The sequence below is a fragment of the Phyllobates terribilis genome, unplaced genomic scaffold (genome assembly GCF_046119375.1).
Source record: "Phyllobates terribilis strain yellow unplaced genomic scaffold, ASM4611937v1 Scaffold_7__3_contigs__length_470593459, whole genome shotgun sequence".
NCBI classification, from domain to species: Eukaryota; Metazoa; Chordata; class Amphibia; order Anura; family Dendrobatidae; genus Phyllobates; species Phyllobates terribilis.
Genome location: NW_027362767.1, coordinates 253,988,556 through 254,016,527, shown reverse-complemented (window position 1 = coordinate 254,016,527; position 27,972 = coordinate 253,988,556). Strand labels below are relative to the sequence as shown.

Genomic DNA, 27,972 nt, shown 5'->3' with positions numbered 1-27,972 from the left:
GGTGTCTCTGTGATGCCCAAAGTGAAGCATTATGGTGGCTTGTTGATGACTACAGTGAAACAGAGGGAGCTCGGTGATGCCTAAAGTGAAGCATGGCTTGGGCTGCTTTGCTTCCTGGCACAGGAATCCTTCAGCGTGTGGAGGACAAGTTGGATTCCATCAAGTATCAAGAAATCCTAAAAGAAAACATCCTGTCTTCTATGATTAAGATGAAGTTTGGGCATCATTGGACTTTCCATTGAGACAAATGCATACCTCACCAAGGCTTGGTTTCAGAAAAAGTTCTGGAAGATTGTGTAGAGGTCATCACATTCATATGTCCATCCCTTAGAAGAGCTTTGGTGAGTTTTTAATAAGGTGGTTGTAGCAGCAAACCCAATAATATTAGTGTCCTGAAGGCCATTGCCCATGAGGAATGGGTTAAGATTCCCCAGGACCTTTGCTAGAAGCCGATTAGTGATGAGCGAGTATGTTCCGTTAACCCTTTCAGCGAGTATGTTTAAGCATTCCTCACATGTATTAAAGCTGTCAAACAGTCGCATATCATGCACACGGGAGTGATTCAAACATATCACCGAGTACGCTGAAGATACTCGGTACTCGCCCGAGCATACTCGCCGAAAGGGTTAACCGAACATACTAGCTCATCACTAAATCCGATGTTTGGCTATGCATCACACTTGCAGCAGGTCATAATAGCCATGGGAGCTTTACTACTAAAGGGGCTTGCCATGAAAGGGTGAGTAATTCCGAGACTGCGGTAGTAAGTAAAAGTGACATTTTGTGGTGGGTTTGGAAAACCATTTGTTATATTAGTTATGTTGAGCTATTTACAATGGTGGTGTCCCCCAAATTCAAAGGGTGTTCCTAGTGCCAACTAATAGCTAACTCTTAAGGACTGCTCTCAAGAAACATTGGCTACCAAGTCCACCTGACCTTTCTCATAATCTTTGTTACCCCACGAGGTGAGATCTTTCATGGAGCCTCAGACTGTGGAAGATTGACAATCATCTTGTGTTTCTTCCATTTTCTAATAATTGCGCCAACAGTTGTTGCCTTCTCACCAAGCTGCTTTCCTATTGTCCTGTAGCCCATCCCAGCCTTGTGCAGGTGTTCAGTTTTGTCCCTGGTGTCCTTAGACAGCTCTTTGGTTTTGGCCATGGTGGGGAGATTGGAATGTGATTGATTGAGTGTGTGGACAGGTGTCTTTTATACCGGTAATGAATTAAAACAGGTGTAATTTATACAGGTTTTGAGTGCAGACTAGGAGGGCTTCTTAAAGAAAAACTAACAGGTCTGTGAGAGCCAGAATTCTTGCTGGTTCGAAGGTGATCAAATACATATTTCATGCAATAAAATGCAATTTAATTTTTAAAAATCATACAATGTGATTTTCTGGTTATTATTTTTAAATTCTGTCTCTCACAGGTGAAGTGTACCTGTGACGCCTCTTCCTCTGAAGCCCTTTTGTTTACCCTGGGAGATGGGGGACTCTGAGTCGGGTCCTGTGATGGAGAGATGGGGTGCAGCCGTGGCCCGGACCCGACCCGTGCTCAGGGCCGTCACATTAAAAAGTATGCTGTGGGCTTATCCGGGTTGAGTGGCTGATTTACGACTACGCTACCTGTGGCACCTGGTAAAGGCCACCAGCGCCGCTTCAGTCCGCTGAGGCATGGTGTCATGGCGGCCAAAGTTATTACTACTCCCCACAGGCGGAGCAAGGCCTCAGGGCAGAGCGACAGGATGGAGGGGGTAGTAGTAGAGGAGAACGGGCGCCGCATCGTGCGGTGTAGCGCAGAATAAACAGTCCGGAGGCCATAGGGGTGAACTTCTGAACTTCCAAGGCTTTACTCACCTTAGAGATGGCAGAAGGAAGGCGACTCCCTGCTCCCCGTGTAGTCCTGCGGTCACCAGGGACGGGGGTCCGACAAACTCCGAGTAAGTCCAGCATTCAGTCGGGACCCTACACCAGAGTGTTCCTGAACTACAGACCGAATCCTTTCCTGTCCGTGTGTGTGCAAATAGGCCGTGACTCCCTCTGAGCTCCTCTCAGAACAAGGGCTCGGGTGGCAGCTCCGCTCCATCCGATACCCGGTGGGATCCTCAGGGCCTACCGGGCTTTCCCGACCCGGACATGGAGTAGCAAGGTCGGGTGTCGGGGGCCGGTACCCCTCTTGCAGCCGGACTCCCTCTGAATATATCAGCATGGCGAGGACAGGTGGCGTATACCGCTCCGTCTGCATCCTGCCTGGGATCCATTTGCTGTGGAGCCACACTCTTAAGCTCCGGGCCTTCTTGGTCGTGGTCCTTGACCAGGTTGAGACATTCCTTGTCTGCAACCTGCCCCTCGTCCCAAGGCCAGGGTACGAGGGCTGTGTCCCCATCCGCTGCAGGTCCACACAGGATCCACTTTCAGGGTAGGAGATCACAGTGCATGACAGCCAAGCAAGTTAACTAACCAGGACCGTCAAAGAACTAAACTACAAGAACCAAGAACCAAGATGCCTTTTTTTATTAAATAAGAAATTTAAAGTGTAACTAACTTGTAAGTCTTCCACCCTCACCCACTAACTGGTTCCCCTAACTCTTGGTTCCCCAGTCTCCCTGTAACCAGGGGAGCAGCACCTAGTGCATACTAGCCCCCTCTGGTGGAGAAATGTGGTGTTGGATGCAAAGGTTGGGTCACGACTATCACACTGTTCTTACCTCAGAGGAGGAACACTACACTCCATTAGAGAAGTGCAGGATCCCTGTGGCCATCGAACTCTCAGGAGCGCCACATACCTACGATAAAAATGACAGACCTCTCCATTCTTTGTAGGTTGAAAAACTCGGTTGAAAATCGGCAGTGTATCAAATACTTATTTTCCCCACCGTATGAGGCAGGAGCAAGGATTTGTTTCTCTGGGCAGAAAGAGAGCTTAGAAGCTGGAGCCAGCCGAGCGGGAATGAAACTCACATCTATTATATATAGTGATCTAGAACAGGCTGCAGGCTGCCGTCACACGCACTTATTATACTTTACCAACAGAGACTACATTCCCAGTGCTAGAATGCACAATGTCAGTCACACACAGGGCGCTGCTTCCTGACAGATCTGGATTTTTTAATCAGCATCTTGTCAATGAACTGTCGTTTTTTGTATACAGGAATAGTAATTCTTGCAGTAAAAAAATTGCATGCAATTATGTTATATAAAAAAGGGGAAAAAAGTGTTTTCAGGTCCCTCACGTGCAGTTGTAATGTACCAGAAAAATCTCAATATTTAATATCAAATTAAAAATACTTTAAAATTTGAATATTTTAAATATTTGCCCAAGAAATAATATTGTTGTTATATACAAATATACATGGCATGTGACGCCTAATTTCATTTGCAGTACTGAATGGGTCAATCATGGAACCAGTGGTGCAGCCATTTTTCCAAAGTGTCCTAGGAGCCATATTTCAACCCGACAACACCAGGCTGGATGTTGCTGGTGCTCCTAGGAGCTGCCTGCATGGCCTAAATGTGCTACCATGGCCTGCAGCGGCTTCAGACTTGTCTTCCATTCAACACATCTGCAACGAGAGCTGCCAGCAGCGGATCTTGATGATTTGCTGCCAAAGTGCAGAACCTTCCTCAGATGACCATTAATAACCTCATTGATAGTAGCCAAAGCTCTAAGTGCAGGAATTTCTGCACATGGCTCATACTCTAGACTGTATAAATTGAGACGTTTTCAAAATCTTGTTTCCATATTTTTGTCATTTACAGATCAGTAACCTGTCTATCCATCCTTTGATTTCCATAAATCTGCAACTTCTCCTTGGTGTTGCAATTTCAATGTTGAGGAGTGTATATACAATAGAAGTTAGGATGATGCCGGATAACCCTTTTAAAGGGCTTTTCTTTTTCATTATGCCTATGATCTATCTATAGGATGTCTATTTCAGATTAATTTGGGTCCGACTGTCTGCACTCTTGCTGCCACAGTTCTCGTCTACATATCAGAGGCTGTCCCATTCCCCTTAATACTACAAAGCTTCTGTATCAAGCACAACCGGTAACATGCAGACAGAGCAGAGCAGAAAAGGCTGCAGCACCACTGAGTGTCAGAGATCCTTCAAATAGCTTATCAGAAGGGCTGCCCACCACCAACTGGATATTACCCGAAGAATGGGCCATCGATATTTTGAATCTGGAATACGCCCGTAACAACAACGCATTTTAGAGAAGCACATTCCCAGTGTCAACTGCTGCAAATCGAGCTCCATCGAGGGTGATGTTCCTGTCCGTACGTTCCCTTGTTTCACAGGCAGGACCCATACTCCCAAATTGCTCTTGAACTGTAGAACTCCTAGCCCTTCATGACTTTTATCTATTTGTATCTCTCATCGTTGATGCTCCTCAGAGAACAATAATGCCAATCTACTGAATTATTGTATTGAGCTTTTGGTTCCAATCGAGTAGCCACAGAAAGGTTATGCAAATATATGTTAATTAGTAAAGCGCCGGATCGTTTACATTTGCTTTTCATTTTTCCTCCGTGTTGAATGAGGGAGATGAAAATGATATCTGAATTGTTAATAGTATCAGACTCTGAGGCAATGATATCGTGGACACGAGCTAATCCCTCATTGACAATACATGAGAGATTCCTGTATATTTAGTGCCGAGACACTGGAGAATTTATCGGAATGCAAAAGAAAAGGAAGCAATTTTATAAAGCCATCTTTTACAAATCTTATAAAGTGGTCTTTTACAGACTTTTAGCTCTCCCGATTTTGGGAGGGGAAAGGCTGGTACTGTAGGGCCCCATCAAAAGAGGTTGCCTTGTTGTTGGCACACAGGCTAACACGCATTGATCAAAATGTGCACTAGAAACCTCAAACTTATTTGTTTAGTCTGTATGTTAGTAATAAAATGCAAAATTCATATATTTAAAGGGGTTGTCCTGGTTTAAGGTTCAAGTCTATAATCACGCTATGTGCAGTTTTCACGCTGTCAGGGTTCTCCGGTGCAAGGAGGGTGACAGGAATTATGCAATTTGCATACATGCGGTCACATGCTGACTAGATGTGCGCAGTCTCACTCAATACAAGTGATTTGAGAGAGGCCGAGTACATCTAGTCGGAATGTGGCCGCGAGTATGCAAATTACAAACTTGTGATCACATGGCACCGGAGTATCCTGACAGCGCGCACGGTGCACACTGTGAGGATTCACAAGTCTGCAGTCACAGAGTGATTGCAAACTTGAGCCCCAAGCCTGGACAACCCTTTTAATGCTAGCATGCTCAGAATACGGTTGCACCTGTCTATATTCTGCTGCATCACAGTCTAAGCCTCCTGTACATTTATTGCACTTTGCTAAAAGGTAATAATTTATTTCATTAGCTTGCTTTAACATTAAGGTTTATGCTGGTAAATCTGAAGTTCTTAGCTGTGGCATTGTCATGCGACTGTTTTTAGGCTGGAAGTAGCATGTTAATGTAGGATTTATGACCCCCATCGGACAAACTTGTCACAATTGAATCCCAGTTCCACTCGTGTTATGCCACATTCAACCAGAATCACCATTATGGTATGTTCACACCTGGCATAACTGCAGCGCTTTTGATGTGTGTTTTACACAGCGTATTTGGTGCGCAAAATACGTAGCATTTTACAGTACCAGAAAATGAATGAGATTTCTGAAATCACGTACACACGCTGCTTCTTCTTTTCCTTGTGTATTACAACCATCAAATCTGCAAAAGATTAATTCTTTTAGCATTTTTTGCAACATTTTTCACGCATTCACATGAATGGAAAAAAAACCTGCAAGTAAAAAAAAAACAGTAAAAACACAATGTTTTTCCTAATTAAATACTGTCTATTGGTGCAGAATAATCCACCCAGTTACACACCATGTGTGAACATACCCTTATTGCTTGCAATGTCACAATGAAACCTTCCTTTTCAGACCTCGGCCTTATTCATGCAATGCGCATGCGCCCGCTACCGATGGAATATTCTACCGGAAAATGCATAAATCCTTTTTATGCCAAATATGATATGGCCATGTCTGGAAAGCCCAACCCTAGCTGTGTGCAGACTCGATTATGGTTTAGTGGCCCCAAAGCCATTTCCTTTTAATGAGCATGCTCATGGCAACCATCCCTCCAGCTGGAGGGTCACTTGGAGTAAAAACAAAAAATACATAGGGTGGAGGCCATCTAAAAATATCTTAAAAAAGGTAAAAATTACTAAATCAGACTATATATATATTGACTGTAGACATGTCCACAAATGGCTGTTTACAAAGCAGCCATGACATTTCTAACAACGGCTACACGGACTCTTCTACGTAATATGTGGATGCATTTATCCCACTGAGTAATGGACGTGTCAGCCGCACACTGTAACACAATAATTTATCAGCAGTCCTGGGTATTGGAGACATTTCCCAGTGCTCCGACGTCTGCTGTGATGCTCCATGATTAACGTCGCTAAAACGAGGATTCCATGATAAACCGAAAGGATATGACTAACTGTATAGAAATATATAACCCCATTGTTAGTGCATGAGGCCTTTGAAATCGTGAAAGCTAAATACGTGGAAATGTTCAGTCACAAGAAATCCACCCCGTGGCGGCTGAGGATCCTAGCGTTGTCTGTCTCGTCAATGAAATACAATGGATGGGGAATCCTGAAAGGGGATAATAAAATATAATTGATGCTGTTTTTAAGGTAAAGGGCGGTCACCAAATATTGATGGGATTTACACTTCTGTTTTGTTCATTTATTTTGCATTTTATTCATTTTTTTTGCATTTTTTCTATGCTGCCTAAATGCATTACTGTATACCAGTCTGATGAAGACACAAAAGGTAAAATGTGGTGTGTAAGTAGCCAGGACTGGCTCTGGGTCAGTACCAGACACAGACAGAAAGGAGCCCTGTGCAAGATAAGAATATGGGCCCCTTGCAGTCCAATAGTTCTGTCTACGACATTAGCTGCTTGCTGCTTTGAAGGTGGTAGTGGCCCCCTCACCTCTTGGGCCCTTGTGATCGTCTGCACAGGTGTCACCAGTGATATGTCCGCCCCTGCTCCAGGTGTATGATGGCCCTCATTGTCACAGCCGGCCTCTGTGGCTTGACAAGCATAGATTAGCATGAGCTTCATATTTAGGACATTTTTTTTCTTTAAAATTGGGATAATTGACAACTACTTGTTGGGGTCGGTTCCTGTTCTCCTCTGTAGAGCAGGAAAGGTTTTATTAACAAGAGCCATGGAAACGATTGAGTCTGCGTTGTGTAGACTACACAGAATGTACTCCGCCGTACACAAGAGCTGGGCAGGGCGAGCGGGTTAATTATTAATGCTTTTGGTTGGTGAGGCGGATGTTAAATCACATTAGCAGGGAGTGGAGATGGGAGGCTGAAGGAGTCTTCTGGGAGAACGACCTGACTCACATTTACGGCACTGGCTCTTTTTTTTGCATTGGATTTTAGGAATGGTGTTTATTACGGTATTGGGCAACGAGAAAAAACAAGAATATAATGTCGCCATAAGGTGTTAAAATGGTGTGAATGCAGTGGGGGGAGAGGGCGCTGCCACCTTCTGAGAGACCAGCATTCATTTTTGCTTCCTTTCAGGATCCTTGGTATAATTCATCACACTCTTGTTTATTGGGTCTATGAAGAGGGGATCAGCGCTAAGGTTTTCACCATTCATAAAAATAAGGGATGTAGCCAACATGGGCTGGGCCTCTCTCTTCTAACTCAGCAATATCTACGCCCTTGTACATTTATCCAAAAAGTATGCCTCCATAGGTCAGCTATCAGACCATTGTTACAGGATGCTAAGCAGGGGAGGACATATCATTGGTGCAACCTGGGCCCGAAGAGGTAAGGGGGCCCATTTCAATTTCTAAAGCAGGTGAAATTTTGCATTATGATGAGCTATTGGATTGTAAAGGGCCTATATACTGTTCTTGCATTAGGGCCCTTTTTGGTCTGGGTCTGCCAGTGATGCTAAGAGTATGTGGGCAGAGGTTTGTTAGGAATTTTTTTTATGAAAAACTGACAAAAAATCTTCCAATCTTGCTTAAAAATTCAAAACTCCACAAAAACTTTTGTTCCAAAAATTCTGCGTAAAGACTCATTGTGCATACGCCCTAAAAGGGTTACCGAGCAATGTCTATGTACCTGCCAACACATGTGCAGAATCGGAAGGCATATTGAGTTTTGTGAATGTAGTAGTGTAGTGAATAAAGCATGTGCACAATACCCACCGATCGGTAAGTTGTAAGTCGCCATATCATCGGCACCGCTCACTTCCGTTGCCAAAGTGATCGGGTCTTGATATTACCGGATAACCTCTCTAAAGGGATTTTAAAGAGTAAAAAAATGATGGCTGCTTTATTCCAAGAACAGCACTACATACTTCCACAAATTGTGTTTGGCATTGACGCTCAGCTCCAATAAAGTCAATGGGGCTGAGATGCAATACTACATACAACCTATGGACAGGTGTGGTGCTGGTTTTGGAAGAAAGCAGCCATGTTTTTCCTAATCCCGGACAACCTCGTTTAAGTTGTCAATTGTCAATATTATAACTCCTCATGAAAATATTAATACATTTTCAAGATACATCAGGGCAATACATGACTTTTTGGTAATTTTGCCCAAATTATTTCAGCCTCTGTACTAAAGATGTCCTTCCATATTCCGGCATATATTTTTCAGTTCATGCCTGCTTTGCATAAGTTAAATTCCTCCGCCCGGGTGTAATCAGCACCCAATCCTTATTGCACGATTATCCCTTCTGGGACTGAGGCACTGGTTTCCAGTCCAGGGGTTTCTCAGTCATTTCCTGTTATCTGCAGGAAATGTCTGGAGGCATCGATTAAATATGAATCAGTTATGGAAGCAAAAAGAAATTTGCTTCAGTATGTACAATTACAAGAAAGGAGTCTACCCCTCCCCCAGCCCCACTGCACGTGTACAGATACAGGCAGCGATAAATGCTAAGGGGCTGGTTCTGCTTCTCCGACCTTACTCTCCCTTCTAGAAGATTTACTCTTCGCATTGTAACCCTATACTCTTAGATATGGTGAGAGTCTAAAAATCTGTGACTGCAAAGTTTTGCTATAAATTTGGAAAACTTTGGCAAAAACAACACCGCAATTTGTGAGCACTGATGATTTGGTGTTACCAGGTGATCCTGCACCGTATTACCGCAATACCACCTAGTCATTACATTTTCAGTGAGTAAAACACCACTACAGTCTTATTCTACAGATGGAAAGATATATTTTTCACTGTAAATAATCTCAACACTTTTTTGTTACATTGCATACAGTATCCCAGCAATGGTAGTTTTATACCATCCGGAAAGTCCTTTGAGGCTTCCTGTACCAATGTAATTGACAGCAAGTAGTGTGTGTTACATGTACCTTGGGTCCATTTGAGAAGATGGTAGTTGGTATCAGACCTTATAAGAATATATCATCACACACACAGGTCACATCATCCATGAGTGAATTAACTAAATAAATACCTTAGTGGTCAACTCCACTGTTGGTTTCCAATGGGCATGTCTTCTGTTAGACCCACTAGAGGTCCAATGATGAATGAAATCCTTATTAAATACCAATTACCTTTGTATTTACAGACCAATGATGCTGTTGGAGCAATGTGGAACTGGCTTTATTTCATCCCTCTCATCATCGTTGGGTCCTTCTTCATGTTGAACCTGGTTCTGGGTGTCCTCTCAGGGTGAGTTTCTAACATGATCGTGTCAATACTGGTTTTGGGAGCTGTCGTTGTCTTTGTATTCTTCATGTACTCTTAGGCCATGTTCACATATGATTTGGAGCCTGCAGTTGGCATATGTGCTGGGAAAAGCTCTTGTTTTATGTACCAAAATATATCCATGGGGCTTTTTTCACCTGACAGAAGCCAAAAGACTGCCGCTTTGACCTCTGTTTGTCCATATACATCCATAAACTTTTTTTTTTTTGCATCATGAAAAAGTGAAGCTGACTGTGCTATTTGGTACAAAAGTATACAGTAAAAAATGTATACCGGGCGGGACAAGGTTTTTCCTTGATGGAAGCCTTTTAGCCATCTATTTTGATGTATATCTAAACAGTGAGTTCTGTTGCAGCCATCTATTGAAGGAGAGACAGAATGGGGCCCCTGTGCAAGAACAATATATGGGCCCTTTACAGTCCAATAGTTAATCATAATACATTGGTTACATCAATGTCATGGTCCCCTTATGGGAGGTATATAATGTTTGATCTATGGGAATCAACCCACTGGGACCCCCATCATTCACAAAATCAAGGGTCCCTATGCCCCCTGTATAAATGGAATGATAGTGAGCATACGCAACTACCACGGCATTCAATGTCTAAAAGAGTGGTTGTAGCACATGTCCACTACTGGGACTCTTGGACCCTCTTTGCAGGATTGGTGGGGGTCTTAGCTGCCAGACCCCCCAGCGATCATACATTTACCATCTATATTTTATTGTATATTTATTGGAGTGGCCATAAGAATCTTCCTGACATCTGTTTTACAGGAATATAAATGAGATGGTGCATTAAAACTTTTATCCCTCAACCACCATAGTTAGAAACTCAGCTATTCTTTTATTAATTCCATATTGTGACCACTGTCAGGCTATACTGTACCCATAAATCCCGGCAATATTGTGTGGGCATTAATTAGTCATGGCAAAATACAGATCTAAGCAAAAAATGGGCCATATAGTGTAGTCAAGAGCAGGGGCGGACATACCATTTATACAACCTCAATCTACTAACTGCTTGTGCATGCCCTCATGATCTCCCGCCTCGACTACTGCAACATCCTCCTCTGTGGCCTACCTGCTAACATTGTCGCACCCCTCCAGTCAATCCTTAACTCTGCTGCGCGACTAGTTCATCTCTCGCCTCGCTACTGCTCTGCTTCCCCCATTTGCAAATCCCTTCACTGGCTCCCGATTGCCCAGCGTATCCAGTTCAAACTACTAACACTGACCTACAAAGCCATCCATAACCTTTCTCCTCCGTGCATCTCTGAACTAATCTCTCGACATATTCCCTCACGTAATCTCCGGTCCTCCCAAGACCTCCTTCTCTCCTCCACACTTATTTGTTCTTCACCCAGTTGCCTCCAAGACTTCTCCCGAATATCCCCCATCCTATGGAATTCTGTGCCCCAACACGTCCGACTATTCACCACACTCGGATCCTTCAGATGGAACATGAAAATCCATCTCTTCAAACAAGCCTATAGCCTGCCATGACCCCGCTTGCCTCCTCAACACCACTGGAGCTTCTGCCTTACCAACACCAGACCTGCGCCTCACCAACACCGGAGCTGCTGCAACACCCCACCCTACATCCTTCCCCATCATCCTGTAGAATGTAAGCCCGCAGGGGCTGGGTCCTCTTCCCTCTGTACCAGTCTATCATTGTTTATTTGTTACTGTAAGTGATATCTTTATTTGGTATATAACCCCTTCTCATGTACAGTACCATGGAATCAATGGCTATATAAATAATAATAATAATAATACAACCTGGGGCCCAAGGTGTACAAAGGCCTCTACCACTTCCAAAGCAGTATGAGGAGCTCAGGAGCTCTTGGGTTGCAGTGGGCCTATGTATTGTTCTTGCACAGAGCCCTCTCCTGTCTGTGTCCACCAGTGGTCGAGAAATTTGAGCAGCTACCTGTGGGGTCTTGCAGACAGGCTTCTTTTCTGACTAACATACACCTCCTTCCAAGAAATCATCTGCGTTTGCACCCATTGTGTTAGATGCCCCCCACAAGGGCGACTTGTTTTCTGGCAAGTCTAGGAATGACCTATCAGTGAGCGCTCCAGGGGGTAAACAGAAAAGCACAGGATTTCTCTGGCTGCCTGAGCTCCCAGACTAAATTATTCATCAGAGAAAGCAGAACATGACATACGTCCAAGGGTCGTTATCCTTTTATCTCTATCTCACTTCACGGCTACCTTCCTTATTTTTATCTTCGCTTTCATTTCTCTCCATTCCTGGGAATCGTTCTCTTTTGACTGCGTGGTATATTAAAGCAAATATTTCTTCTTATTGACCTTTATGTAAAATATATTAGATGAATCACTGTCTCTTAGAACAAACGCTTTGTTCTACACCATACATTGTATATAATGCATCAACTATTAACCCTCATATCTCTTACAGAAGACTCGTATAAAGGTGGGTACTTGTTTAACTCTCTCCTCCATAAGCAAAGCCAGACCCCAATGCAAAAAACACCTAAGACCACCACACACCATTTATAGTACTGCGGTCCCCCAATAAAAAAATCCCTTCACCGACCTAATTGTCACCGGTTTGTGTCTGTACGCTCCAAAAAAGTCCAACACCTACTGAGAATGAAGTCAAGTATAGAGATGTAATTCAGAACTACTAAAATATGGGGTATGACCTACCAAAGGCAATGCACGGAAATACCTGAACTATAGCAGCCTGGATATAGGTTTGAGCAAACTACCAAATGGGGCTCATATCAGAGCAATTGGAAAATGTAGCAGGAATAGGACTCATACTTTTCTGCATCGAAGCATGAGAATATAATTCTGAGAGTCTCCTGGTATGATACCATCAAAATCCTCATCCTCAGTACAATGACCAATGAGGACTTATTCAGCAATGTATTGACAGGGTTCCTACGGTCCATCATGTTGTCCATTCATTCCAATGTGGACCCGAGAAGGAGAAAAGTTTAGCAGGATTGGACTCATATATTCCTGCATGAGAGCAGGAAACTTTGATTCTAAAGGTCTCCTGGGATGAGGCCATCAAATTCCTCATCGCCAGTACCATGGTCAATAACTACTCACTGACCGCTGTGTTGATAGGATTATTATAATCCATCATGTTGTCCCCCTTTTCGTGATCCATGTTGGAACAAATGGACAATTGTTGTAGAAGTGAACTCATATGTTTCCACATTGGAGTAGGAAACTTTACTTTTGAAGGTTTCCTGGGATGATATCATCAAAACCTTCAGTACAATGGTAGATAAGGACTCATTCACTTACGTGTTGACATGATCACCGCGGTCCATCATGTTGTCCCTTGGGTCCATATGGAAAAGAATGGAAAAGTGTAGATGGATTGGACTTTTAGGTTTCCATATTGGAGTAGGAAACTTTAAATCTATGGGTGTCTTGGGATGATATCACCAAAATACTCATCATCCTCAGTACAATGGCTGATGAGGACTCATTCACCAATATATTGACAAGATCATTGCGGTTCATGATTTTGTTCCCCTTTTCAGGGTCCATATCTACAGTACAATGGTAGATAAAGACTCAATCACTAATGTGTTGACAGGATTACTTAAGGTACCGTCACATTTAGCGATGCTACAGCGATCCCGACAATGATACGACCTGGCAGGGATCGTTGCTGCGTCGCTATGTGGTCGCTGGTGAGATGTCAAACAGTCAGATCTTCCCAATGATGCAGCAATGATACGGCGACCCGTAGCGACCTGTATAACGATGCACGCCTATGTGTCTCAGTTCTCAGTCGCCAACGAGGTCGTTGGTAAGGTGTCAAACACACCGATGCATGCTACCCAGCGGGACCTCAACGATCAAAAAATGGTCCAGGCCATTTCGACACGACCAGCGATCTCACAGCAGGGGCCTGGTAGCTGCTACGTGTCAAACGTAGCGAGATCGCTGCTGAGGTCACTGTTGCTTCACAAAACTTGTGACCCAGCAGCAATCTCGCTAGCGATCTCACTTAGTGTGACGGGGCCTTTAGATCCATCATGTTGTCCCTCTGGTCTACGTAATAGCGAATGGACAAGTATAGTAAGAATGACTCATATGTGTCCACATCAGAATAGAAGACTTTACTTTTGAGGGTCTATTGGGATATCACCAAAATACTCATCTTCAGTACAATGGCTGCTGAGGAATTATTCACCAATATATTGACAGGATCACTGCGGTCCATCATGTTGTCTGCCTTTTTGGGGTCCATCTGTTCAGTACAATGGAAGATAAGGAAGGATTCATTCTCTAATGTGTTGGCAGGATTACTCATTTAGGTCCATCATGTTGTCCCTCTTGTCCATGTAGAACGAATGGACAAGTGTAGTAGGATTGAACTTCTAGGTTTCCACATCGGAGTAGGAAACTTTGATTCTGCAGTTCTCCTAGCATGATACCATCAAATCCTCATCGTTAGTATGAAGATGAGGTGTCGGAGGGATCATTGTGGTGCATCATGATGTCCTACTAATCCACCAGACATGGTTGGACATAGTTGCTCTGGTTTTTGGACAAACCCAGGGGAGGACCATGATAGCTAATAGAGTTGAATAAATGTAATTTATGAAGTTGTTAGGTTCCTTTACCAGAGAGTTGCATCATACACCAATATTTAGCTCCAGTGATTGGGACTCATATATTGTTTTCGGTAAATTTTAAAAAATACCAGTTTTTGTGCAAAAAGCTTGATGCTTATTAATTATATCTCCAGACTTTGACCTATGAAGCTAAACTTTTCTTTTTACAGTTGCCCTTCATGGACAGTAAAACATAAAACTCATTATTTTGTTAGTGCGTTGGGATTATTTTACTGTTTTGGTGCCATCATAATGATATAAATCCCACCGAGACCTCAGTTATCAGCTATAGGATGATGCCCTCCCCCAGGGCGCTTTGTCTGCATCTCTTTTTTTCACCAGACCATTGTCAATTAAACACTTTCTATGAAATTTCTCACATTAGAAGGACTAAAAATAGTTGGTACAGCTTGGTGGTGCATCGGATGAGATCCTCCCTCCGTTGTCAGTTTTACTTTACAAGGATATTGGAATTTTTTTACTGTCTTGCAGGGAATTTGCTAAGGAGCGTGAGAGGGTGGAGAATCGTCGGGCGTTTCTCAAGTTGAGACGACAGCAGCAAATTGAGCGTGAGCTGAACGGCTATCTGGAGTGGATATTCAAAGCAGGTGAGATACATTGCTGTAAGCACAATAGGATCATCGTTGTGGACCACAGCATATGCTGAAAACAAAGTGCCACTGCTGTAAAAAGGTGCCCATCTCCACCTGAAGGTCCTGCTTCTAGAAGGTCTCCCACCAGTTTGCTTCTGACACAGGACAGTGTTTTTTTGTTGGTACATGACTAGATCAATGTATAACGTCTTTGCTGACTGCTCATTTATTTAGCCAAGTAAGCCCCCTATTCTATTTTTATAATAGATGTGACAGAGGAGGGGGCTGGCTAAGCTATTGATATGAGCACCCAGCCCTCTTTTCTGTCTATACATTATCTTTAACAGAAGAGGGTTGGCTTAGCTATTAAAATATTCAGCCAGTCCCATTATCTGTCTATATATCATCTATACAAATATCAAAAGACTGACCGTCACTTCCAAAAAAAGGAAATGATGGTCAGTCTTTTGATATCTGTATACATAGGCTTTCAGACTGAGCACTCCACCCCTGAGCCTCAGACAGTTTTAGTTACAGCAGGATCCTACCTTCCCATATAAATGTAGACTTGAGTCTAAGAGAGGATTCACATTAGATAGGTTCCCAGCAACGAGAATCGCCTTACCGTTACTGCCGGCTACACATGAATTGGCCAGTTTATGCGCTAAGTATTCTCAATTATTCCTATTATGTAGAGCAGTAATGCAAATCAGAGTTCATATATTTCATGTTTGTATACTATAGCGCTACAGAGTGCTACTTTATTTGTTAGCTATACATCATCTATGACAGAGGAGGGGGCTGGCTTATCTATTAAAATAAGCAGCCAGTCCCATTATCTGTCTATACATCATCTGTGACAGAGGAGGGGGCTGGATAAGCTATATGAGCAGCCAATCCCATTATCGGTCTATACATCATCTGTAAAAGAGGGGGCTGGATAAGCTATTGATATGAGCAGCCAGTCCCATTATCGGTCTATACATCATCTGTGATAGCGGAGAGTACCGGTTAAGCTATTGATTTGAGCACCCAGACCCCTTTTCTGTCTATACATAATCTGTAATAGAAGTGGGGGATGGTTTAGCTATTAAAATGAGCAGTCAGCCCACTTTTCGGTCTATACTTCACCTGTGAAAGAGAAGTGGGCTGGCTTAGCTATTAATCTGAACACTCAGCCAGCCCCCTTCACACACAGCACTGAGTATCTGCTACACTAGTGCACAACTATGATTTAATGAAATGAAAAGCAGCCTGAAATCCACCTCCTGTCTCATCAAAGGCTTAAGGCTTTTGCTCTGTCCCCCATACTTTAAACTTCAGTGAACTTTGTTGTATTTATATTATTGATGTTGCATAATAGCTTTGATTGGAGAAATGGTTCTATCAATTGTTTATTGGGAATAAAAGGTTTGATTCTGTCGTACATTTGCTCCACAGAGGAAGTCATGCTCGCAGAAGAAGACAAAAACGCAGAAGAAAAGTCTCCTTTAGATGGTGAGTAAATCCTATGCATTCATTGCAGAAAACCTTTATTGCATGCACACAGTATAGTAGACATTTTCAGAACCAGATAAGTGGCCCGGCCACATGGACCAAAGTGTTGGGTTTTTCAGAAAGGGTTCAATTGGCCTGCAGCTCCACCACTGGTTAAAATGAGACATGACACAGTTCCAATCTAATCAGTAGGCTCTCCATGGTCCTCCGGGGCTCCGGGTCCATGTAGCCGCTCTCCTCTCTCTACTTACACATAATTTCCTATCAAGTTATTTGAAAATGAGTTTTGTAAACCAGGCATCACACTTAAAGGGGTGGGCCCACTGAAAAATGGTATCACCTATGCACATAGTAAATGTATCACTTGGGGTCCTCAGAAATCATAAGAACTAGGATCCTATCCTCTCTCTTGAATAGAGCAGTGGTCACCCGAACATACTAACGCTTCATTCAATGTCTATAGGCCTTATCAATAGGGGTCCCCATGGCTAAATACAGTATATTGAAATAAAATGTGTTTTTAGTAGGCCTACCCCTTTAAGCTATTTATAGTGTGGAAAATAATTTGGCCAATGTAACCGATAACCATTGCCCATATCAATAACCTGGAATCCACTTTAGTATATTAAAGGGGTTGTCTCATGTTCTTCCTTCAGGAGCGCACTGCTCCCCTGCCTTCCGACTCCCTGCGGGCGGGGCGCTACTGATGTCCACATTTTGTACCAGTGGCCCAAACTATACTCTCTTCCATGCTGCTACAAGAGGCAGATTTTCCACTGCAACATCGGAAGAACAATGGCTACAAAAGTGCTCTCCCTGCCTAGGAAACCGGCCACCACTGAGACTGCAAAGGTGGCTGGTAACCTAGGCAACCTAGTACACAATAGAATTAAAAATCCCTCAGTTCTTAAAAACAGGGAGGATTTTTTTTAATAAGAACTAATTGCAAAGTCACTTGTTTTTAACAATTTTACCAATTTATCAAGATGAGATAACCCCCCTTTAAAAATGACTGCAATTATTGCTCAGTCACCCATGCTATGACTACCTTTGTAACCTCTGGGTATCTAGTGGCCGACAGCGCTGTCAGTCAACCTGTACTAGTCAGTGACTGACAGCTCTCCTGATCACGTCCTCGTCACACGAGGTGTTTTAATTTCACAAGTCACTTTTAATTTTCTGTCTAGAGACAGAATATGCTCAGTGCGAGATCTGCTCGTTACTTCATCAACTACAAGGGCTGCCAAGCACACGCTTCCATCAAGAAGCGATTATTTTCTAACATAGTGCAATCCAATAAATAATATATCTGCTCTTCTGCCTTCCAGTACTGAAAAGAGCAACCATTAAGAAGAGTAAAAACGACCTCATACACGCCGAAGAGGGCGAGGATCACTTCACGGATATCTGCTCTGTTGGTGAGTCAGACATTGGTTAAAAATTCATCCCAGATTCCCGTTTATGGAGGTTCTCTGAGGCAAAATTCAGACGTCTGTGCGCGGACAGTGATGCACGGACCGGCCGCGGGTCTCTTGACCCGGACTCAATAAGTTCAGTTAAGGAGACCCGGAACCAGTCCGTGCATCGCTGTGCAAACTTATCATAGAATCATAGAATCATAGAATGGTAGAGTTGGAAGGGACCTCCTGGGTCATCTGGTCCAACCCCCTGCTCAAAGCAGGATTCACTAGATCATCTCAGACAGATGTCTGTCCAGCCTCTGTTTGAAGACGTCCATTGAAGGGGAACTCACCACCTCTCGTGGCAGCCTGTTCCACTCATTAATCACCCTAACTGTCAAAAAGTTTTTTCTAATATCTAATCTGTGTCTCCTCCCATTTAGTTTCATCCCATTGCTTCTAGTCTTTCCTTGTGCAAATGAGAATAAAGATGATCCTTCTACAATGTGACAGCCCTTGACATATTTGTAGACAGCTATTAAGTCTCCTCTCAGTCTTCTTTTTTGCAAGCTAAACATTCCCAATTCCTGCAACCGTTGGACCATGATACACAAACATCTGAATTTCGCCTAAAAAAGTGAGCCGTCATCAAGTTCAGGGGCCGTCTTAAACTACATTTAAGCAGAAAAATAAAAAAAAATGTTAAACGTTTGAATATTTTAGAAAAAAAAGGTCTGCCTTTCATTTTTTTTCCAGGAACAGCGGCACGCTTTTCCATAGACTGTGTGCATTATTGCAGCTTGACCACATTAAAGTTAATCACACTAAGCTGCAACCCCAGGCTCGCCTAATGGACAAGTGGCACTGTTTCTAAAAATTGTTTCCTCTAATAATGTACAGCCCCTTTGGCCAGAGAATTATGGATTTGGCCTACTTCTTTTTGAACTATCCAAAGTTATCAAACTTGCAGATGGATGGTAAGGATCGAGCGACAATAGCCTGGGCTTCTGGGCCAGGATAGATGATATCAGCACAGGGACACCTGATGTCACTAGATGCTCTAACAATACATTGGCCTAACTGACCACATAAGGGTCCAGCCATGGGTTTATGGTGGGCCCTCAGCTGCCGGGATATGAGGCAATGCTTGCTATCCTAAAAGGAATGTATTAATAACATACTTTTCATGCATTTTTGCTAATGTCTTTTTCAGTTTTTCATTCTAGATGATCAATCCTGAAATCTTGCAGTTTTCACTCTGAATCTCATAGTAGTCTGACACCTCCTGTTCTGTAGAGATCACTTCTCAGCGGTCATCTCATTATCATCACATGCAGGATTACAATGAAAGATAACATAGGTACAGTAGATGACACCGGATTCCACCATTCACAAAAGGCAATGTCACAGCTCACTTCCTCCAACTCCCTGCATAGTGAACTCTGCGCAGGTCACAAAGCATGCCCACAACACTCTCCCATAGAAGTCAAGGAGTCAGCTCCAGATTACAGTTTCCAATGGCTCTTTTGAATGCTGTAAAGCATTATACAAAACTGATGCTCAGGCAAGATGGCCGACTTCATAATCATGTACAGATAACAGAATAAAAAAATCTACAATCAAAAATATAAAAATAAATTGACAAAAATAAAAGGAAATATATAATTGTTTAGTTCTACATGACCCCTAAATGCTTAGGAATTGCTTGTGACTTTAGACTTTAGTCTAAGGCCAATGCCCCACTATCAGTATTCGGTCAGTATTTTTTCTCAGGAGTGGGAGCCAAAACCAGGTGAGGAACAATCAGAGAAAAGGTATAATAGAAACAAGTCACCAATTCTGCATTTATCACCCACTCCTGGTTTTGGCTCCCACTACTGAGAAAAATACTGACGACTACTGACCAAATACTGATAGTGGGGCCGTGGCCTTAGAAGCCAAATTGCTTCCTGCATCATCAGAGCCGGTAGCCTGCTCCTGCGCAGTTGTCAAAGCCCCCGCCTTATACAGACATCACGAAGTAGTAATATGAGATCTGTTGACATAGACGTATCATTATAGAATTTCCCTTACACACGTTCACGTTTGTGTTAGTGGCTCCATTGCTAATTTCCTAAGATTTGTTGGGAAGATTAGCGCTCTTCTTCTTCCCGTTATGATAGCAGACACCATCCAGCAGCCATATATAGAGTTGAAGAAGACCATGGTGGGCTGCCAACAGGACGACGTAGAAGACTCTAGGAACCTTCCGCCATTTTTCTTTTAGAATATCGACAACTATTTCAACATCACGCAACTTGGAAAAAACATTGTCAATGTGGCGCGGAACTTCTGCACATTAATTCTAATCAATCCATATCACCATTTAATCCCTTGTAATCTATATCTCTGTTCAGTTCTGCAGAATCCTCATGCTGAGAACCTAGATTAATACCAGAATAATTACAGCGAGGATTTGACTAACTGCATACCATTACAGGAAAACTATTACCAGGATTCAATTTTTCACTACGTTGTATTAAATAGAATTGAACTTTGTGGTATATTTAACCAGTCGACGTGTGTACTCCTTGTATTAGCATTTTTCTGCTCTATTATAATGTCATTAGACAGAGATTTTTGTCAGTAATTCAATTTGGTTAAGTTGTCAAAAATTTATTTTATCGCTCCTTCTCCATACCATCATATAGTGCCAACTCTATGTACAGCCCACATGACCTTGACATATAGTGCCCAAATCATAGCATAGAATGGTTGAGTTGGAAGGGACCTCCTGGGTCATCTGGTCCAACCCCCTGCTCAAAGCAGGATTCACTAGATCATCTCAGACAGATGTCTGTCCAGCCTCTGTTTGAAGACGTCCATTGAAGGGGAACTCACCACCTCTCGTGGCAGCCTGTTCCACTCATTAATCACCCTAACTGTCAAAAAGTTTTTTCTAATATCTAATCTGTGTCTCCTCCCATTTAGTTTCATCCCATTGCTTCTAGTCTTTCCTTGTGCAAATGAGAATAAAGATGATCCTTCTACAATGTGACAGCCCTTGACATATTTGTAGACAGCTATTAAGTCTCCTCTCAGTCTTCTTTTTTGCAAGCTAAACATTCCCAAATCCTGCAACCGTTCCTCATAGGACATGGTTTGCAGACCAGTCACCATTCTGGTCGCTCTTCTCTGAACTTGCTCCAGTTTGTCTATGTCTTTTTTAAAATGTGGTGCCCAAAACTGTACACAGTATTCCAGATGAGGTCTGACCAAAGAGGAGTAAAGACCGATAATGACTTCACGTGATCTAGACTGTATGCTTCTGTTAATACATCCCAGAATTGTATTTGCCTTTTTTGCTGCTGCATCACACTGTTGACTCATGTTTAGTCTATGATCTATTAGTATACCTAAGTCTTTTTCACATGTACTGTTGCTTAGCTCTATTCCTCCCATTCTGTATATGCTTTTTTCATTTTTATTGCCCAGATGTAGTACTTTGCATTTTTCCCTGTTAAAAACCATTCTGTTGGTTGCTGCCCACTGCTCCAGTTTATTTAGGTCTTTTTGAATCCTCTCTCTCTCTTCTCTAGTATTAGCTATCCCTCCTAGCTTTGTGTCATCAGCAAATTTAATCAGTTTACCCTCAATTCCTTCATCTAAATCATTGATAAAGATGTTGAACAATACAGGTCCCAGGACGGAGCCCTGTGGTACCCCACTTGAGACATTCATCCAGCTGGATGTGAAGCCATTTACAACCACCCTTTGAGTCCGATCACTAAGCCAGTTATGAATCCACCTAACAGTTGCCTGGTCCATTGCATACTTGGTCATTTTTTCAATAAGGATGGTGTTAGATACTTTGTCAAATGCTTTGCTGAAGTCAAGATATACTATATCTACAGCATTTCCCTGATCCACCCAGTCAGTGATTCTGTCATAGAAGGAAATTAAGTTAGTCTGACATGACTTGTTAGTTACAAACCCATGCTGACTCTGGTTAATCACTTCATTCTTATCCATGTACTTACATACATGTTGTTTAATAATTTGTTCAAAGATCTTTCCTGGTATAGAAGTCAGACTCACCGGCCTATAGTTCCCTGGGTCCACCTTCTTCCCCTTTTTGAAGATAGGAACAACATTTGCTCTTCTCCAGTCTTCTGGGACTTCTCCTGTTCTCCAAGAATTTTCAAAGATTATGGAGAGTGGTTCTAAAATTTCTTCTACGATCTCCTTCAGTACTCTGGGGTGTAATTCATCTGGACCTGGAGACTTGAACTCATTTATGTTAGCTAAATATTCCCTCACAATCTTTCTGTTTACAGATAACTTTGATTCATCTATTCCTTTAAAAGGACAGTGAAGATCAGTTGATGTTACATTTTCTTTCTGAGAGAAAACAGATGCAAAATAGGAATTAAAAAGTTCGGCCTTCTCAACATCCTCTCTTACCATTTCTCCATTTTCATCCTGTAAAAATCCTATAGCATCTTTGACTTTTCTTTTACTTTTGACATACCCCCAAAATCCTTTTTTATTGCTTTTGACATCTCTTGCAAGCCTTAATTCATTGTCAGCTTTAGCTAACCTGATACGTGCCCTACAGGATCTGCAGACTGCATTATAATCTTCTTTAGATATGCCTCCCTCTTTCCATTTAATAAACATTTCTTTCTTTCTTTTTAGCATGTGTTTAAGTTCTGTGTTCATCCATCCTGGTTTCCTTAAATGCTTCCCATTCTTCCTACTTTTCGGGATTGTTAACGATTGTGCTTTGAGAATCTCATTTTTAAAAATTTCCCATCCTTCGTGGACATTTTTGTCCTTAAGGACATCCAGCCATTGGATCCCTCCTATTCTCTTTCTGAGTCTCTTAAAATCTGCCTTTCTAAAATCTAACCTTGAAGTTTGAGTCTTCACATGTCTTCCTCCTCTCGTTATCCAAAATTCTATAATAGCATGATCACTGCCTCCTAGGGTCCCAGCCACCTTTACCTCCTCAACCATTTCCTCCCTGTTTATAAGGATTAGATCCAAAGTAGCAGATCCCCTTGTTTTCTCCCCTACCTTTTGGAAGATAAAGTTGTCAGCAAGAGAGGATAAGAATTTGCTTGACCTGTTAGTTTTACTTGAGAGAGATTCCCAACAAATGTCTGGATAGTTGAAATCTCCCATGACCACTACGTCATATTTTTTGGAGAACTTGGTCATTTGATACATAAAGAGTTCATCCATATCTTCAGCTTGCCCAGGTGGCCTGTAGTAAATGCCTACAATGGTGTCCTTTCCGTTGTTCTCTCCTTGTATTCTTACCCAAACAGTTTCCACAGAACTCCCAGTCTCTGAAGCTTCAATCTCTGTGCAGATATACGCTTTTCTAACATACAATGCAACACCTCCTCCTCGTTTATCAAGTCTGTTTCTTGCAAATAAGTTGTATCCTTTTAGCCTTTTATTCCAATCATGTGTATCGTCCCACCAAGTTTCAGTGATTCCAATGACATCATATTCCTTTTCCTGCATTAGTAGTTCCAATTCTCCTTGTTTGTTGCCCATGCTTTGTGCATTTGTATAAAAACATTTTAGTTTGTGATTGGTTTCTCTTCCTCCCATATTTTTATTATTTAAATTGTTTTGTCTTTGTTCTTCCTTTCCACTTCCAGTAGCAGAGATCTCAATAGTATTTGTCAGCTGTATGTCTTTTTCTGGCCTTTTGCTTCCCTTCCCACATTGTTCTAGTTTAAAGCTCTTCTGATGAGTGTAGCAAGGCGACTTCCAAATACATGTTTTCCAGTCTTCGTAAGGTGCACCCCATCTCTAGCAAGTAGTCCATCGTATAGGTAATTCATTCCGTGATCCAGAAATCCAAATCCTTGTTGACGGCACCATCGACGTAGCCAGTTGTTCACCTGTAGAATCTTATTCCACCTCATTGTTCCATGGCCATCCACTGGGAGGATGGATGAGAAGACCACCTGCGCTCCCAATTCTTTCACTTTCTTGCCTAAGTCTTCAAAGTCACTGCAGATGGTTTCCAGGTCCTTTCTTGCGGTGTCATTTGTCCCCACATGTATTAGCAGGAATGGGTAGTGATCTGTAGGTCTGAAGAGTCTTGATATCCTGTCAGACACATCTTTAATTTTTGCTCCTGGAAGACAGCACATTTCTCTTGAGGTTATGTCTGGTCTGCAGATAGCGGCCTCTGTTCCTCTTAACAGGGAATCCCCCATGACCACCACTCTCCGTTTTTTCTTCACATCATTCTTCTTTCTCCATCTAGGAGGATTCTGAGGGCTTACAAGGTTATTCATTGCTGGCAAAGTCTTATTTTGCTGTATTTCTTCATGGTTCTCCTGCGTGAGAGCCTGGTACTGGTTCCTGAGCAGTATGGGTGCTGACTGCCTCTCGATCCTCCGGCTTCTGTGGGTCACATGCTTCCATTCCTCTGTTTCGTCAGGTGCAGTTCGAATTTCTTCTCTTTCTGAATCATGAAGAGATAATTCTGCTCTGTCTAAGAACTCTTCACCTTCCTTAATGATTTTCAAGGTAGTTAACCTCTCTTCGCAACTTTTCCTCCAACAGGGACACAAGCTTGCATTTCTGGCATGTGAAGTTTGGCTTTTCCACTGGCAAGTCTGTGAACATGTAGCAGGATATGCTATATACTATAATATATAGTATTAAGCTAATACTTGGTATACTACTTCTATATAATTCCTACACACTATGGCAAAAAATACTCAAATAATACCACCATCCCCTGGTAAAATACCAGCTCTGATAATGGATTTATGATCCTGAGAAATATGTCAGAAGTGTGAGATAGCCAGCCATGGGGGTTTGGGTGCAGAGACCCCCACAATCACTGAAACAAAGGGCAGAAGCCCACAGCTGAGTGCTGCTGTCTCCTGACACTGAACACGGACTCAAAGTTTGTGAACTTTCTTCAGAAAATAAGAAGAGCCACACTGCTCCATCATGTTAGTGATCGGTAAGGGTCTCAGCGCCTGAACCCTCACTGATCGGCTGCCATGTTTTCTAGGTTTTTGGAAAGTGCAACTACACTTTATCTATACAAAATTAAAGTGATTGTCCGGTGAAAGCAAGTGATTACATATCCCCAGATAACTAGCTGATTGGTGGGGCTTCTGACCACTGGGACCATCACCGATCAGCAGAATGAGGTTGATTTATCACCGTTACAAAATTCTTTCATTCTCTATTGTGCTGGCGGGAAAAGTCAAGCACAGCATTAGGAAGGAGATGTGGCAATTGAGCGCTACTGCTCCAATCCAAGTTCCCCATTCTGCCGATCAGTGCAGGTCCCAGCCACTGATTAAGGTATCACTAGTAATGAGCGAGTGTGCTCGCCACTATTCAGTAGTCGCCCAAGCATCTCAGTGCTCGAAATTCTCGGTGCTCAGCGAGTAATTTTGAAATGCTCGGGCGGGAGCTTGAGTCCCCACCCCACATGTTTGGCACTGTTTAGACAGCGAATTAACATGCAGGGATCGCCTGCCACTCACTGTAATGCTGCAGCCATGTTGGTTGTGGCATTGCAGTGATTGGCTGGCTGCATAGCGGCATCGTGTTTATATAACACCGGGCCCTATGCTCGTCACAGTCTAACGTCAAGCAGGCGGAGTAGGGAGAGCTGCAGCTGAGTGAGGGAGAGAATTGGCATTTTTTAGTGAGGTATTCCACAGCATTACAAATCTACACTAACAGTCCTTCTAAGGACTAATTCTGATGCATATTAACCCTGGTGATAGCAGTAGTTAGGCAGGCAGAGTTTGTGGAGAGCGTATACAACAGAATAGGTGTAACATACCTGGCGGCGTCCTTGCATAGTGGTCCATCTCCCACTGTGCAAGAGCGCGCACTTGATCTCCTGTCCAGAATGTCTCTCTGGCTTCCCTCCATGCTGTCTGTTTGTGTCTGTTTCTGCTGCTTAAGGGCGGCGCCCGATCACTTCCTGCTTTTTGTACCTGCTGTGGGTCACACCTCTTGTGCGTCCTCAGCCTATTGCTGTCTGTCACCTGGTATATAGCTCAGCTGCGCCATCTATCCCTGCCTGAGCATAGTGTTTCTTTCAGTGTGTGCTTGCACTCTGAAGGTGCCAGGTCCTGTTCTGTGTTCTCTTGTCTGCCTATCCTGGAGGCTGTATTTCCAGGCCTGTCTGAACACGCTCCTAGCCTGTTCCTCCTGCCTTCTAGGGGCCGATTACCTAGACCTGTTCCTGTATCTTGTCTGACCTGTCTGAACACGCTCCTAGCCTGTTCCTCCTGCCTTCTAGGGGCCGATTCCCTAGACCCGCTCCTGTATCTTGTCTGTCCTGTCTGTACACGCTCCTTGCCTGTTCATCCTGCCTCTCTGGGGGCCGTATTCCCAGACCCGCTCCTGTATCCCGCTGCAGTGTCGGTCTCCTCCGTACACTCAGTTCCAGTCTGAACTCTCTCCTATCCTTTACCTGTTTTTCCTCTATGTCCGTTCCCTTCCTTTTTCTGCAGAGTCTGAACTCGTACCTAACTCCTGCTTGTTGTCTCTGTACTCCCGTTTGTGAGTTTGTGGTCCACTCGCTACTTCACTGCAAGTACCCTGTGGGTGTCTGGCTCTGCCTTTCCCTTCCTGTCTGTTCCGTGTGAACAGAGCCCTGTCCCCCCTACTCAGCCTAGCCTGCTCTGACTCCTCTGCCCGCTGCTCCGGCAGTCCTGTCCTGCTCTGACTCCTCTGCCCGCTGCTCCGGCAGTCCTGTCCTGCCCTGCTTCTGCCCGCTGCTCCGGCAGTCCTGTCCTGCCCTGCTTCTGCCCGCTGCTCCGGCAGTCCTGTCCTGCCCTGCTTCTGCCCGCTGCTCCGGCAGTCCTGTCCTGCCCTGCTTCTGCCCGCTGCTCCGGCAGTCCTGTCCTGCCCTGCTTCTGCCCGCTGCTCCGGCAGTCCTGTCCTGCCCTGCTTGTGCTCGCTGCTCCTGCAGCCCCGTCCTGCTCTGTTCTTGCCCACCGCTTCGGGCGTTCCCTCTCTGCTGTGGTTGTCTACCGCATCTGCGGTTCTGTGACCCAGTCTGTACTGGGTCTTAACCTTTCTGTGCTCCAGCCCGTCCTTTCGGCCAGTACCTCCCTGCCTGCATACTCGCCTGTATCCACCCATCTGCATACCTGCCGTGTTTGCTTATATCCACCAGTCTGTGCCAGCCTAACCTGCCTGTTCCTGAGTCCCAGTGTGTACTGGGTCCTATCCTGCCTGTGTTCCTACCTGCTAGTGCCTCCCTGTCTGCACTCTAGCTGTGCTTGCCTGTACCCCTCTACCTGTATTGTTCCTGAGTCCCAGTGTGTACTGGGTCCTATCCCGCCTGTGTTCCTACCTGCTAGTGCCTCCCTGTCTGCACTCTAGCTGCGCTTGCCTTTACCCGCCTGCCTGCATACCAGTCGTGCCTGCCTATACCCTCCAGTCTGTGCGCCAGCCTAACCAGCCTGATCCAGTAATCCCTGTGTGGGTCAACCCCCGTGTCCGGAGTTTGACCTGGAGTAGCACCTGGTCCCTCTGCCCGGTTTCTCCCTGGTGCACTGGCGTCGTATGCCGTCGTGCCATCTTGGTCGGATCGGCCAGATACTTAGTCACGCCCCTCCAGGCACTCTCCGGTTCATGGTCCAGTGGAATCACTACAATCACACGCACACGCCGCTCAGCCCGGGCGTGTGCATAACAATAGGGTCCATTGCACGTTCTTTCTGCTGCTGTTACTCATATCCATAGCCCTAGATATCTGGACTAATAATATTTTTTCTCTTACTCCTGATTATTTTGTTGAAAAGCATTATAATACACCATTTTTACTGCTCCGTTTGCTTGTTAGCAGCATACAGCCAGATTTGGGACAACAAAATAACAATGACAGATAGGACCTTGGATGTAATAGGGGGCATACCACTAAACATTATATAAACCAGAGGGAATATAGGTATTTTCAAAACCCCAAAATAACATAATTAAAACACCATATGTTGACTAAAAGAGATAAATGCTTTATTTATGTATTTTTTAAGAAATAACACATAGGTATAAATAACGTGTGAAAAGACATAACATGGGCATGTGAGGCAGC

At 43.6% G+C, this 27,972-nt stretch overlaps 1 protein-coding gene across 7 annotated transcripts in view; it reads left to right on the top strand.

Annotated features, from left to right (window-relative positions):
* CACNA1B (calcium voltage-gated channel subunit alpha1 B) overlaps positions 1–27,972 on the top strand; it is a 517,223-nt gene that overhangs the window by 174,807 nt on the left and 314,444 nt on the right. For all 7 annotated transcript variants that reach the window (XM_073640296.1, XM_073640292.1, XM_073640293.1 and 4 more), the window contains exons 6-9: positions 9,642–9,745; positions 14,885–15,000; positions 16,426–16,482; positions 17,811–17,900. In XM_073640296.1, the coding sequence (XP_073496397.1) occupies positions 9,642–9,745; positions 14,885–15,000; positions 16,426–16,482; positions 17,811–17,900 (367 nt within the window). The remainder of the gene's footprint in view (positions 1–9,641; positions 9,746–14,884; positions 15,001–16,425; positions 16,483–17,810; positions 17,901–27,972) is intronic.